Source organism: Lepisosteus oculatus, chromosome 9, assembly GCF_040954835.1.
Source record: "Lepisosteus oculatus isolate fLepOcu1 chromosome 9, fLepOcu1.hap2, whole genome shotgun sequence".
NCBI classification, from domain to species: Eukaryota; Metazoa; Chordata; class Actinopteri; order Semionotiformes; family Lepisosteidae; genus Lepisosteus; species Lepisosteus oculatus.
In genome coordinates this window covers 8,260,443-8,274,998 of record NC_090704.1, presented here as the reverse complement: position 1 = coordinate 8,274,998, position 14,556 = coordinate 8,260,443, and the positions used below count along the sequence as shown (strand labels likewise).

At 38.0% G+C, this 14,556-nt stretch overlaps 1 protein-coding gene across 2 annotated transcripts in view; it reads right to left on the bottom strand.

Moving 5' to 3' along the window:
* hmcn1 (hemicentin 1) overlaps positions 1 to 14,556 on the bottom strand; it is a 110,701-nt gene that overhangs the window by 74,118 nt on the left and 22,027 nt on the right. For both annotated transcript variants that reach the window (XM_069194069.1, XM_069194070.1), the window contains exons 2-7: positions 13,892 to 13,962; positions 12,195 to 12,353; positions 10,803 to 10,925; positions 5,884 to 6,055; positions 5,281 to 5,387; positions 809 to 929 (exon numbers count right to left, since the gene is read on the bottom strand). In XM_069194069.1, coding sequence (XP_069050170.1) covers positions 809 to 929; positions 5,281 to 5,387; positions 5,884 to 6,055; positions 10,803 to 10,925; positions 12,195 to 12,353; positions 13,892 to 13,962 — 753 coding nt within the window. The remainder of the gene's footprint in view (positions 1 to 808; positions 930 to 5,280; positions 5,388 to 5,883; positions 6,056 to 10,802; positions 10,926 to 12,194; positions 12,354 to 13,891; positions 13,963 to 14,556) is intronic.

Below are 14,556 nucleotides of genomic sequence, written 5' to 3'. Positions count from 1 at the left end.
GAGGGACATGTTAGAGGATGATGGAGAACAATCTGCTGACAATTTCAAATTTTACCTGATTCACTTTTAACAAGATATTTGGGGTTGTTTGAACTGCTAACTGAAGGAGGTGATACAGTACTGTATATGGATTTTGTATTGGCTTGTAGTATTAAAATTACTGCTTTGTTTATTTTTTTTATATGTTAATCCTGGATTTTAATAAATAAGCAAACATGATGTTCAATAGGCCTGATAGCTGTACAAAAAAGGGGTCAATGACATACTAACTAATACATTAACATGAAAGTTAATAATAATAATTAATAATAATTCCTTACACTTATATAGCACTTTTCTGGACACTCCACTTAAAGCGCTTTACAGGTAATGGGGACTCCCCTCCACCACCACTAATGTGCAGCCCCACCTGGATGATGCGATGGCAGCCATAGTGCGCCAGTATGCTCACCACACACCAGCTCTCAGTGGGGAGAGCACAGTGATGAACCCAATTAGTAGATGGGGAATAATTAGGAGGCCAAGGTTGGAAATTTAGCCAGGATGCTGGGGTAACACCCTTACTCTTTTCGAGGAACGCCTTTGGATTTTTAATGACCACGAGAGTCAGGACCTTGGTTTTATGTCTCATCCGAAGGATGGCACCTTTTTACAGTATAGTGTCCCCAGACTGCAGAGTGAGTGGCCCCTGCTGGCCCCTTTAATACCTCGTAAGTTAATATGTGTCTAAGGCTAGCAGAATCTTAAATGGATTGTAAAAATGAAGTTATTTTGTCCAGCAAGCCTTTTAAGCAGAACAGAGTCTAACCATGCACAGGCCTGCTGGAAGTCTTTTTAAAGTCCAGTGTGGGCTTTCTTGAGAAACCAGCTCTGAAGTCGATGGTGCTCAGCCCCGACATGCGAACTGAGTGTCTTCCACTACTGGAAGTCTGTGGATGAAAAACAGAAGGGAAAATAAATCGATGTTTACATTATTTAGCCATTTTCAAAAGGATATCAGATGGAAAATGACAGAATTTACCAAACAAATTTTTTGTCACAAAACGACATAGAAATAAAAAATGTAGGCATGACATTTTCAATAAATCTACAGGAATATTAGTCATTTTATGGACACAAGTTTTAATTCAAAATGTCTGTTTTACTTTTAGATTCCCACTCCTTCAATGAATAGCTGCATTGGCATTTATAATACTTCACTCCTTTCCTAAACACATTCTGGCCTTTATACATCATGAAGTATGTATCTGTAAATAGTGTAATATGTGATGATAGAGTGTTTTTGAAGTTTATATTCAGATTCAAGTCTGCAGGAGAGGGTAGCTCATGATTCACATCCAAACATGTGGTACTTTGTTTTATGACCACTTAGATTTATCTCTATCCATCTAGACACCCCCCAAAAAATTCACCTCCTCTGACCTCTTCATGTCATGAAGAGATATAAGCCTGCATTTCAAAAGGGGTATATAGATCATTTCCCATTGACAACAAGAAAGTAAAAAGAAGTTAGAATTTAGAATCTGACATTGACCTGACAGCTTATGTCGGCCAAAACGAAGTTCAGGAGAAGTGCAAGAAGTACTGTCCCATCTGCATGATAAACAGCAATTACATTTCACATCCTTTTCTGAAGTCATACTCACATCTAATTAAAAACAAATATTAGCGTTTCTAAAGTTCTTTCTCTGTCAAACCACACTCATTCCAAAGTCAATTCCAGCTATTTTCAACCGTTCCTGGAAGACCACTTTGTTAACACAAAACAGTAGAGGTATACAGTTCACTGTTTTCAAAGGCAAATCCAAAGATTGTGCCAAAATGCAGGACAGCTGTTCCATGATATTACATTTCATACTCACATGCGTGTGCTTTTTACCATGTAATCTGGATCCCATAACAATATCGGAGCCTAATTCATACCAGCGACACTAATACAAAAAATCAAAATGCAACAAAGTGTGTGTGAAATACAAATTCTAAAGTGAGTGTAATAAAAACGTATTGTACAGCATTATGGAAGGGGGAGCATATAAAAAAATGTTAATATATCAGCGAAATAGGAGAAGTGATTAACAAAGTGTGTTATCTTTCAGATCTTCAAAAGTTTTAATGAAAGCAATTAAACAGCAAACAAGGTTCTGCTCTTTTGTGGTGAGTATTTGCTCATGAATTTGGTCAATAATAAGGTTTAAAATATTTAAAACTAATCAGTTATTTACTTTGTTCAGCTGTTTAGGTTTTAAAACACAAATCGTGTATATCCTGATTGTTGCTAGGATACATTCTGTGTTTACAGAAAAGCATAAGCCAAACAATTTTGAAAGAAACGTTACAAAACTTTGATTGTTTCAATGGGAAACTCTCATATATCCGTTTCCCACAACAAAGGACTAAACATTTGTTTTGTTAGCAAAGGGACCTCTTTTAGGTTGGTATCTTGAAAACTGGATGAGGAAAAAAAGAATTAAAAATGGTAATATCTCACTGTAAATGCACAAACACAATACTGCCATTCCAAGTGTGAAACATTTATTTAATATCGCATTAAAAAAATATTCCAAAGTGTTGAAAAGATCTTATTAATTATTTGCAGTTCTGCATATGCCAAGAACATAGCAAAAGTATTTAGCGTGGGGCCTGCACCATTAATAACTTTTATTTTATCACATTCAGATCTTAATACCAAACAAATGATGTTACTTATAATGAGGCCTTTGAAGGAACTTATTAAGACCCGAATATGCTGGCTTGTGAAAAGACAATGGCTTTCAGGAATTTCTACAGCAACACCCTCCTCAGAGGTTGCAGATGGACACTGAGCCTCCCTGTGGGAGTGCAGTTAACATGGCCCAGTGGGGAGTCCTGCCTTGGAATCCTTTTCATGAAAGACTGGCTAAAGAGGTCCTCTCTGTAAACAAACCACAAACGCTGCTCAGCAGAAAAACGCACATGATTAAGCTGAAAGACCCCACAGGTTCGGGCCTAAAGATTCGACAGACATGACTCCTCTTTTTCCTCAGGGTAGGTTCTCTATAAGCCTTTACTCTTCATAAAGTCACCGGATCAGGAATCAGATATTTAGTCTTCCGTCACAGAACTAGCGTAACACAGTATGGACATTCAGCCTTCAAAATTGCCCGAGACATTCTCAAAACTGTTCTCAAAGAGCTCTTGAAACTCTTGGATCAATTAACTGCTAATTATCAAACAGGCTAGATGACCTCTTGTTTGTAAACTTTCTAATGTGCTTATTTTCTTCCTAAACATTTGAAGGAACACAACTACAATCAAGCCTGACATTGTACCCATTTTGAAATTAAAGCCCTTTCGACAAAAGAAAGCGTTTTGTGTTTAGAATAAAGATTTCAACAAAATGCTAAAAATGTGTTAAAGAGACTACAAGGCATTTATATCTTTCTGTACAAACCTCTTCAAGACACATGGCTAAATGCCGTAAAGCAAGTCCTCGGGGATGGTTGCATACTTTCGAAATTACAGCCTTCCGAAACTATTATCATGGGTCATAAAATTAAGTAAAGTAAGGTGCCAGGAGCAATCATCACTGGGGTCAATGATCTAGGTGGAAGCTGTGTAAAGACAGTAAGGACTAGGATCTTGTTGGAAGCATACAACCACATTGTAATCTGCTGTAGCCACCATTCAAGGAGTATCTATGATAAGATAAATGTTCAAAGATCAATTTGGGGCTACATGCTCCCTAAAGGATTCCACTGTTTAAAGCAAGATTAAAAAAGGAATTAAACTTGCTCTCACAGCACATTCTCCTGTTCTTTAAGATGAAATATTATAAAGCATGACCATTCAATTTTAAGTGAGACACAGCAACACAGGTTATTAATGAAAAACACAATGATTGCTGCTTGGAAACTCAGTGATTCACAATCTATTTTTAGACATACAGAATGGTCCGCACTAATTCTGGATTTTGGCAAAGGGAATGGATTGTAAACCTCTAAGAGGCAGACAAAAATAATTCTATAATTTCTCATTAACTTGGCCTTTGAGCCATGCTGGCAGATGAGGACAATGTTTTGTTTCACTGGGATATTTGCCTTCCAGTCTTTAATACTTTTTGTACTTATCAGCAAAGCTTTGGGGTACAATGAAAGATACATGATTTCTATAACAGAAATGTGTTGCTGCTTACTGGATATATTCCCAAAAACTATTCAAGAACATTACAAAGGATGTCTGAAGTGTCTAGCTCATTACGGTCAGGACAACAGTAACAACTGCACAGTTTGGAGTACAAAGTGTCACTGAAATAGATTTGGCAAAAACAGACTCCTTGATATTTAGCAGTCACCAGTTTGATGTTGCTGCTTATTTGGGGTGGTTAAGTATTTCTCAAGGTAAACAGGATTTCTGTTCACCTCCTCCTTATTGTCTTCAGAAAACAACTAATAACATCATACTGTAGGATTACTTCCAAACATAAGAGGAAGCATCAGTCTCATCAACCTATTGGTTCCACCTCCAGGTAACATAAAACCGGAAATTCACACACCACCAGACTTGGAAAGTGGAAGATAGAGTGAAGAAAGGTAAACACTAAAACTGTAAACTAACTAATAAATACTCCAGGGTAATGTATTTTAGTTTCCTGTTGCCATGGTTACAAGAAAGACTGCTTAAGGACATGTGAGCAAAGAGTAAGAAGCAAATTGCAAGAACAATGCCTCATTATGTGAAATTATGCACACCAAACTGGTAAGTTGGTAAATGGGCATCGGTAAACCTATGTGGCATAATGTAGTTGATACTATCTTCCTAACAAAAAGTCTTGATGAAACATAAATTCTGTTAAAAGTGTACTGGCTGGAGGCTCAGGACACGACTCTCTTCCTCAGGCCGTGCAATCATTCAGGCAGGAATCATGACATCATTCCCTAAGCTGCATTTCCCACAAAATGAAAAACCACATAAAAAACCTAATCTACTATTTAACAATTCATCAAAACCAAAGAAACATGCTACCCTCTGGCACCTCCTAGACCTGTCATAACCTAAATAGTATGGCCTTGAATAAATAGTCCTTGTTTACGACTAAATATAATACAGATGAGAGATCGAAAACGTTATTTTTTTTATTCCTTTGTATTAAAGCAGTTTCAGCGACAATACAACCAAAACATCCAGACCTGCCAAATGGCATCACTTACATTCTTGTTGAGCAAAAACTTTAAATCCTTTTGTGTCTGAAAGGAGGAATGCTTAAGAATCCTGTGTTTCAGGGAGCAGAAGCCAGTGATTTACCTTTATGACCCACATCCCCGGCTCTGGGTCCTTGATGTTGATCACCTTGGCCGAGTTGGGGATGTGTAGCAGCTCATTCAGTCCAGCACCCTTCTGTATTTGTTTTCCTGCAGTGATAACGTGATCAAAGCCAGATCAGCCTACGGTATGTCAATGTTCTGATCACCAATCTGGAGTCTGCTTTGTGCTTTTCAATATTAGTACATTCCAATGGTGAAGATCAAATGCAGGTTGAGCTATGTAATCACGGATTCTGGCCTGTGTCATGTGGAGTGCTGTGATACACACAATTAAGTAGCACCAGGGGTGGGGTACTATGAGCTCTCAGTAACACAGCGCCCCCTGTGGCCATTTCCTGCTTAGAGGAATGTGGTGCTGTTGGGCTGTGTTGAAATTCAAGAGGTGTCTATGGATCAGAGGAGTCTTATTCACTCTTTCCTGTGTGTGGTTACAGGGTTCATAACTGTAAGCCAAGACATGAATATCTATTACAAATCAAGCCAGAAGACCAAAAGAACTGGTGATTTAAAATGCTTATTAAAAAAATGGATCACCCTGGACAATTCCACCATGCAGTCAGACGAAGTTGAGAACAAGCCTTACCCTGAGGGTCATGGATCTCAATAACAGGTGCAGGGCCACTCAGTGCCACAGTCACTTCTTTCAGACTGGGATCAAAAGGGATCTGCCAGGTGTTTGAGACGCCCGTGTAGTGATCCGTGGAAAGCAAGTGAACTTTGGAGGACTGCACTGCTTCTTCCACCCATTTCAGCACCTGCAAAAATAGAGGAATATTTTCTTTCTTGTAACAGGAATAGTAAATATGTATTTCTAATTTCCGCATTATACAGTTGAACCAAGAAAATGTACGTTTTGAAAGGCATTTTATGCGTTGAGTATTGTCAGTATTATCATATTGAGTATGATCATTTAGATCATGCAATTTTAGACCAAGACCAAGTGGGAACATGTACTGTAGATGCTGAATAGCAGGGGGGCCAGTATTGACCCTTGGAGAACACCAGACTTAATTAATCCAACTTCAGAACTAAAACCCACGAAAAAAACTAAGTGTCAATGATGACTAAGATAAGAATTAAATTAGAGCCATGTCAGAAACCGCAAATACAGTCTTGAGATGGAAGAGTAAAATGTCATGATTAGCAGTCAGTGTCAAAAGCAGCACTTAAGTTTAGGAGAACTAGGATAACTAGTGAACCAGAATCGGCTGCCATAAGAAAATTGTTAGTAACTTTAACAAGGGCAGTTTCTGTGCTGTGTAATTATCTGAAACTAGATTAGAAGGATTCAAAGAGGTTATTTGCAATGAGGTGATCTCAACAGTATGTTTTCAAATCTTTGCAAAAAAAAGGCGAGTTACATATAAAGATTATTTAGGTTGTTTAGAGTCATGTTTGTTTTTTTTAGTTCACAGGAATAACAGAAGCCATTTTAAAGGCTGTTGGTACCACCAAGAACACATTTATTATGCTGAGGGAGGTAGGAAAGAGGGCTGGAAAACAGCATTGAAATAAAACAGAAGGAATGGGATACAGTAGACAGGTGGTGGATTTCATACGCAATACCAATTTACTAAGGCATGCAGTGTCAATTTGAGAGAAACAACAGTAAAAATAGGCATGCGGGGAGGAGGTATATTAGTGTTAACTGTAGTGGAGAGAATGTGATGCTGAATATTATCAAACTTGGTTGTAAAAACAAGTGTTACAAAGATGGGATGAGGCAGGTACTGTAGTGGGGCAGTCAGCCTTTAGCAATTGACTGATTGTTCAGTTGAGGTATCTAGGATTGTTTAGGTTTTTCTCAATGATATGGGAGAAGCAGCTGGATCTAGCAGACTCCATTGCATCCTTCTATTAAATCAAGACTGTAGATGTATTGTACACTCAAGCCAGAAAGACCCCTCCTACAGTCCGTTCTAGTTTGCGGGACACTGCATTGAACTGCTCAGCATACCATGGGGCACGATGAGTACAGGAGATGGATCGGGTTTGAACGCTAAGATAAGATTATCAAGAGTAGTTAAAAGAGAGATATGAAAGGTTTCACCTTGTCATTCAGAGTATCAGAGATAGGAAAGCAAGACAAGGAAGAGGGAGTAGATTCAGCAAATAGTATGTTTAGCAAACATATTCTGGTCAACTGATTACCAGCTGGAAAATGTAATGTAGAAGAAAATGAGACAGGAGACTATAAATCAAAGAAAGCAGCAAAAGCCTGACCTAATTCAAGATAAGTGTGAAATAAGAGTAATTTGACTCCAAGATGTGCCTTTTTAGTGATATGGATTGAGAACAAGTTGTGTGTGACCAAAGTATTCCAACAAGGCTAGAAAATCCTTAACAAAATTGCAATGCTGTGAATCAGTGCGGATATTAAAATCACCCAGAATAAGGATCTTATGAAATCAGAAACATAGCTAAGATAGAAAATCGGCCAACTCGCTTAAATAAGCATCATTGAGTTTCAGTGGTTTATAAACTGTAACAATGACGGCAGACTGAGGAACAGAGACATTTAAAACAGGACACTCAAAAGAAGAATACAGAGGTACAGTAACCAGACTTGCACAGAAAAGTAAGTTACAAATAACAATCAGGTCCCCACCAAGGGCAGAGAGGTGAGATAACTCAGGGAAGCCAAACCTTGGAGGAATAATCTGGTTAAACAGGAGACATTCGTCATTCGTCTGTGCCAGCTTTCAGTCAAGCGCAGAAAGTTGAGTTTTATGTCAGGAATGACATCATTTAGTAAGACAGAACAGGTTTTGAATAAAACAGATTTGGCCAGTCGTGGTGAGGCAGGGGGTTCTGCGAGAAGTTTAGTGTGTTCCAGACACAGAAGGCAGTGTAAATTGTTAAAAAGGGCAGAGTGAGACAATTTAGGGGTGCTGAAAAACAAGTATTTTAACACATCTTGAAGAGATTGGAAGAAAAGAGCTTCCAGAGCTGCGATGATATTAAACTTCATCCGAAGCCACCTACTAGCATGTGTTTTGAGTAATATGTAAATTGTAAACAGTAACTTTGCAATGCACAATGATTTATACCACTTCAGTTATAATGATGATTGAAATGCATAAATGATTAAATAAGAGATTTATACATGGAATTATGCAGAATTTTGAGAAAGCGTTATTTTATAGGAACACAATCCAATTTCTGGCAGTACTGAAATAACAAAAGTAGTTAGATCTGAGCAGGCATTTTAAGTTCATAGTCTCTATCCTTGACAATGAAGACAGAGTGGGACTTGGACTCAATGCAACGAAATCCTTAGTCAGAGAGCCCTTTGTGTTTTAATTCACTGCAAGTGGGGTCATCCCAGGAATGTGTACAAATTTCGGGAATCTACATAGAGACCATGCTTTAATTCCCACTTGGTTACTGTAGGTCACAAAAAGGTATTTTGCAAAACTCCCATGTCAATTCCAGGCATGTGCCACGGGTGTTAACAGTTTCTCAATAACACACAATTTCTGGAATCTCTTGACAGCTTTTCCTGAGAGGAATTATACAGGCCGGCCATTTAAGTCCATCCCATATGTCATGGTGATCTACATGGAGCAGGCATTGTCAATAAACTTATCTACACTAGCTGAACCATGGACACCTATAAACTATTTGCTGAAAAAGAAGCCGCTACAAAGACAGAGATAAAACACAAATGAGTCAAAACAAGGAATTGGGATCAAAACCTGAGGTTTGAGCAGAAAATCCCCTTTTCTAAGAATGTCCCTCACGTCTGCACATGGCTCCCTTTCAGAAGTGATGCCGTCTAGAACATTTTTACCTCTCTTATCAAGAAGAAATCATTTTTGCAGATATGGTCAACTTCACATAGCAGATAATATCTAGCATATTATTAAAAGCTTATGGGAACTGCACGGACCAGGGATCCATCTACCTGTTTGTCAAATTTAACTACTCAACAGAGATGTAGTGATCTTTTAATGCAACACCTGTCGTTATATTCCTTGTAAATTCCAGGACTTGTTTTATGAGGTTCAGGTTAAAGAAAATATCTGCCGAGTTTCAGCCATTAATTCATACATCATTTTAAAATATACCAGAGAAATCACAGTGTTCATTTTAAGTCACACATAAAAGCCCACTCAAAGTTAACATTTTGCAAGATCTAGAGTATCACCGTCAAAATGAGTTATTTTGTAATGTAGATCGTACTCTTTTTGAGATATACATGAGCTAACAAATGGTCTGCAGTAAGAACAGAAAGAAATAAGGGAAAATGAGAGTAGTTATGCACTGAACTGGACATGTGCATCACAATGCATAGAGGAAATCTCATGGGAGAAGGATTTCCTACAACCAAAGAGGTTAAATCAACATCTGTTTTTCTTTCTCCTCAAATGATTGATCTGTGCCGTTAGGAATATCCTTTGAAAGCTATACACCCAAGCAAAAATGATCACGAGACCAAAAACAAACCCCATATGGAGAATCAATTCTTAATAAAAATGTATCACTCAAACTATCTGCTTTTGTAGTCAATAATGACCTTTGAACTGAGATGGCTGGATGACACAAGTGCACATTCAATTGACAGTGGAGGCCTGACTAGGGAAATATTTGGAATTTGGGTGCACAAGGTGATCAGCTTTCAGGAGATGCAATCTGCATTATATTCACTTGCTGTATTATTTCAATAACATACATGATTCAGATTTGTCTCAAGTCTGTATAAGACTAAGTACAGAAGAAGCATAATTTTATGCACTGGTGTTAAGCAAGATAACATGTTATCTCATGAGTGGTAAATCTTCACAAAAATGTACCTCCTTAGCTTTGTAAGATGTTTTTGTGGGAAATTTCATAGTAGTAAGTTGTATACTTCTATGGCAGGTATGGGTTACGTTAACTGAAGTGTATCTCCTTTTTATAAAAGGATGCTTTGGGAAACAAATGCATTATTTCGTAAAAGTATTTAATAAATTAATCAATGTGACTAACAGAACTCTTGAGAAAATTAGATGTAGTATATAAACAACATTGTTATGCTGAGTGCCTGGAAAAACCACAAGAATGGAAGGAATGAGTTTTGCTTTTAACATCCAAGTAACACTTGTTCAAGTCTTCTCAAGTAACACTTTGTAATTTCCTCAAAAAAACAATAGACTAAGCAGAGTATGGCATGGCCATAAACCACATATCCATCAGTATAATTATCATGGAAAACAGACTTGGGAACACATGCACGGATGGTAGAGGTAAGATCGATATGTTACAATTTGTTAATTAACCCATTCACTTATTAGGCAGGCATACAACTTAAATCTGGCAGGAAGGTATGAAAAAGTAGAACAGAACAGATTAAAAAAAATAATCATCTAAATAAACAACAATCCTAAACTAAAACTGGCAAAGAAGACCAGGTTTAACACTGTACAGAGAAGAACTGTGGACCCTGAGAAAACCATCACACCCAAATAAATGCCTATACAGTTCGAACGAGTCCAGATGAAGCCAGCTGAGGATGCCTACCTCATTGACCTGCTTCTTGTCCAGATGAAAGACTTGCCCTGAGCTGGTGGAGGCGATCTCCTCATAGACTTTGTAGCCAATGTGCCCCCGGTCATCGCAGTCTCCTGTCAGCACAAACACCACCTGCACAGCACATAACACATTCTATTTGGAATATATCTAGGGCTACAAAATATTTTTTTTCTGTCATCTTGGCTACATGTCTTAAAAAACAACAGCAGGGTCTCCACATCTGTGAATTTAACATTCGCCAATTCACTTATTTGGGATTTGGTCTGGGGCCTTGTATGGACGAAGAGCACAGTGGAATGTAATAGCGCCGAAGATTGCAAACTGTGCAACAGGACCCTGAGCGGAATCTGGTAAGTGAGTGAGCCTCTGTCTGTCCCCTGCCTAAGTACCCACTACCCAGCATACAGTATGCATCTCAACATGGTCTTGTTTTTGCATTGTACCGAACTCTTGCTTCTGTGTTGGTGGAGTGGAGGAAGACAGGCTGGAGATGACTTTACAGATTCACTGATAGTTTTATTGCCCTTTTAATTACAGTGGGGCATGCTAATGATAGAGGCAGAGAAAGTGTAGGCATCCACTGTACATATGTTGTTTATTTTAACTGATTACTATTTGTAATTAGTGTTGTTTTATTTTAGTTGATCAGTGTTCTTTTATCGAACTTAAAGCCAATGCATTAGTACTTTAATTATCATATAAAGGAAGGTTACTTATGTCTTTAACCATACAGTACATACTATATACTGTACATGCACAGTATATACAGTAGCAGTGGACGTGGTTATATAAGAATTTGGTTCTCTACACCAAAACCTTGTAAAAGTTAACACCCCACTGTACATGTTTAACAGATCTTACTGAGTAAGATGGGACTGTTACAGCGATTTTACCCTGTAGGTCTCCCACTATTTTGCAATAGTGGATCTGATGCTTGTCCAGTCAAATCTGGGGTCCAATTACACCAGTTATACATCTCAAGAAAAGGAGTATACATTGGCCACAAAACTCATAATGATGTTAGAACATGAGAAAGGTTACAAACAAGGGGAGACCATTTAACCATTTTAGCGGTTTGGGTTGCTAATAGTTGATGGATTAAAGGATTCTTCTTTAAAGAAGCCAGGATATCATTTTCAACAACATGACAGGGTAGCTTGTTCCACCATCCTACTGTACAACGCTTCCTGTGAAGAAGTGCCTCCTGATCTGTCTTAAATGCATCTCTCCTTACTTTCCACACAACTCCATTTACATCATATAAGAACCAAGGAAGAAGTTATTTAACATATACATACTTAAACAGCATGCTCATTTAATGTAACCTCAAATGCTTTGGTTTAAGAGAATAATATGACTGCTCTTAAACAGAAACGTTACCTGTGACTGCTTCTGCTGGATAAGTTGCAGGACTTCGTGTGTGAGCTTGTAATCTTTAGATCGTGCATCTGTGAAGACATAGATGAAGGATCCCGGAAGAGAGATTTCCAAAGCGATCTTGATAGCTCCGATACTCATTTCTGGACAATCCCCTCCACCCTGTATGTAGAAAATGAACACTAAATCAAGTGGTCTAACAAAATCTTCAAATTGTGAACCTCTGTGCTTCTGCTCACATTTATAATGTTTATGTTCAAAGCAGCTTAATAACTGATACGTCTAGGTTTTTTTAATATAATACTGGTAGACGTACTGTAGAATAATATTTAATAATCTGTAATAATGTTTTAAATTCGTGAAGACAATTTATAATACTTTTATTACATTTTTTTGTTTTACAAATTTCAATTGCTTGAGACACAACACTGTGTCTTTCTTTACTCCATCGTACTGAAAAAAGACCCACCCTTCCATTTCTGGGCAATCATCGTCCTTTAAGGTCAAGGGAAATGTCTTTTCACATTCTTTGAGGTCTACAACTGAATGAGGAAACTGATGGATATGAGCCAAGTGGCAAAACACATCTGGAAGCAAGTGATCTCTATTAAAACACATGGAATGCGAAGAATACTTTGTCCTGTTCCATCACTGCCGAGTCCTAGCAAAAACCACACATCAACAAACCCTGGAGTGAGACATTAAATGCACCCACTTCCAAAAATGATCCCACAGTCAATTACAAGCATTTCACAGATGCTTCAGAGATGCATTCCTTGGAATTTTCCCGCTAATCGGAGATTTCTTTATTCTTTTCCAAGTTTAGAAAAGAACATTGTTCTTGGAAATCCACAACAGTCAATAACAAGTGTTTTTTGTTGAGGAGAAAAGAATATAACATACAAATTTGAAAGAAACATGCTCTAAGAAACTGGGGAGTGCTGTAATGTATGTCAGTGAGCCAATATGTACTAAGATGATTACATGATGTAATAAAGAACAAAGTCATTACACAAGTCATTGGCTTTTCCTAAGCTGAAAGCCCTCAATGAAAAAATAAACAGATTTTTAAGTATATTGTCACTTATTTCAAGAGAAGAAGCTGTTTCAGTGAAAAGGGTCAAGAGAATGTTAAGTTAGTTAACCTTCTTATTGTGGGCAAGAGGCAGCTTACAACAGTGAAGAGACATTTGTCAGACACAGATGTCTGAAACAGTCATGAAACAGACTGTGTGGGTAAGATAAGAAGGCTTAAATTATGTCTACAAGCCACGGTGCAGAATTCACAGAGCAGTGCCAGGGCAGGGTGATTGTTAGTTGGAGTCCTCTGAGTTTGAGGCAGGTGTCTGCAGACTTGCAGTGGCAACGGTAGGACACATGACAGTAGTCCTCCAATCAGCACTAACTCTCCTGCCAGGCAGTGCAGGAGATCTATCCATCCAAAGATGAATCAAACTGATAAGCATGTGTCAGAAGACCATATCTACTAGTCCTCAGTAGTTCTCACACTGGTGCAAGAGTCATTGCTGAAATCCAATCCACTAAATAATTACAATTTTGGGTGGATATATCATAAAAATATTCCATTTATAAAAACTGGACCATGCCTGTATATTGAGAACTTACCTGTACAGTACATGGGTGGATATATAAAAAAAATGTTCCATTTATAAAAACATGCCTGTATATTGAGAACTTACCTGTACATAGAGCTCCCTGAGTTCATACTGGAACTTCTTTGGATCTGTGGTGATTGTAACAGGTCCGATTTCTACAAAAAAGAAAGAATTCATTCATTATAAAATAACATTTACAGTAGTATCTGACTACATTAAACGTCCGAATCAAGTTGTTCATCAAAACTGCACAACTCAATATTAATTAAGTATTCCTTTAATAATTATTCCTATTTGGTGAAGCTATGTTTTCACGAGCACAAACATTCATGCTGATCTGAAGGAAAAATGATGTTTTCAGACTTTCTATAAAATGCCTAACATTTGCTCATTTGCTTGTGCAGAACTATCCAAAGTTCACACACAAAATATGAAGGATCCTGGTAGTCCACAGATTCCACTGTCAGGAATCTCCATTTTCATGATGAAGGGAGCCAATATTATCATTGGAGATAGGGAAAGTTAGCAATAGGTGTCTGTCAGTCCACCATATGTTTCTGCCTAAGAACAAATTCCAGGGCTCTGCACAGAAGGCACAACAGCCTCGAGAATGGATCACTTTCTAAAGTCAGGTTGACAGCTACAGGCACTCGCACACATTACACCACTACAGGTCCCCCAACTCTGCCGGTGTTGAATTTCCAGTAATCATTCAGCTGAGATAAATACACTGCTGTATTCCCAGCGTC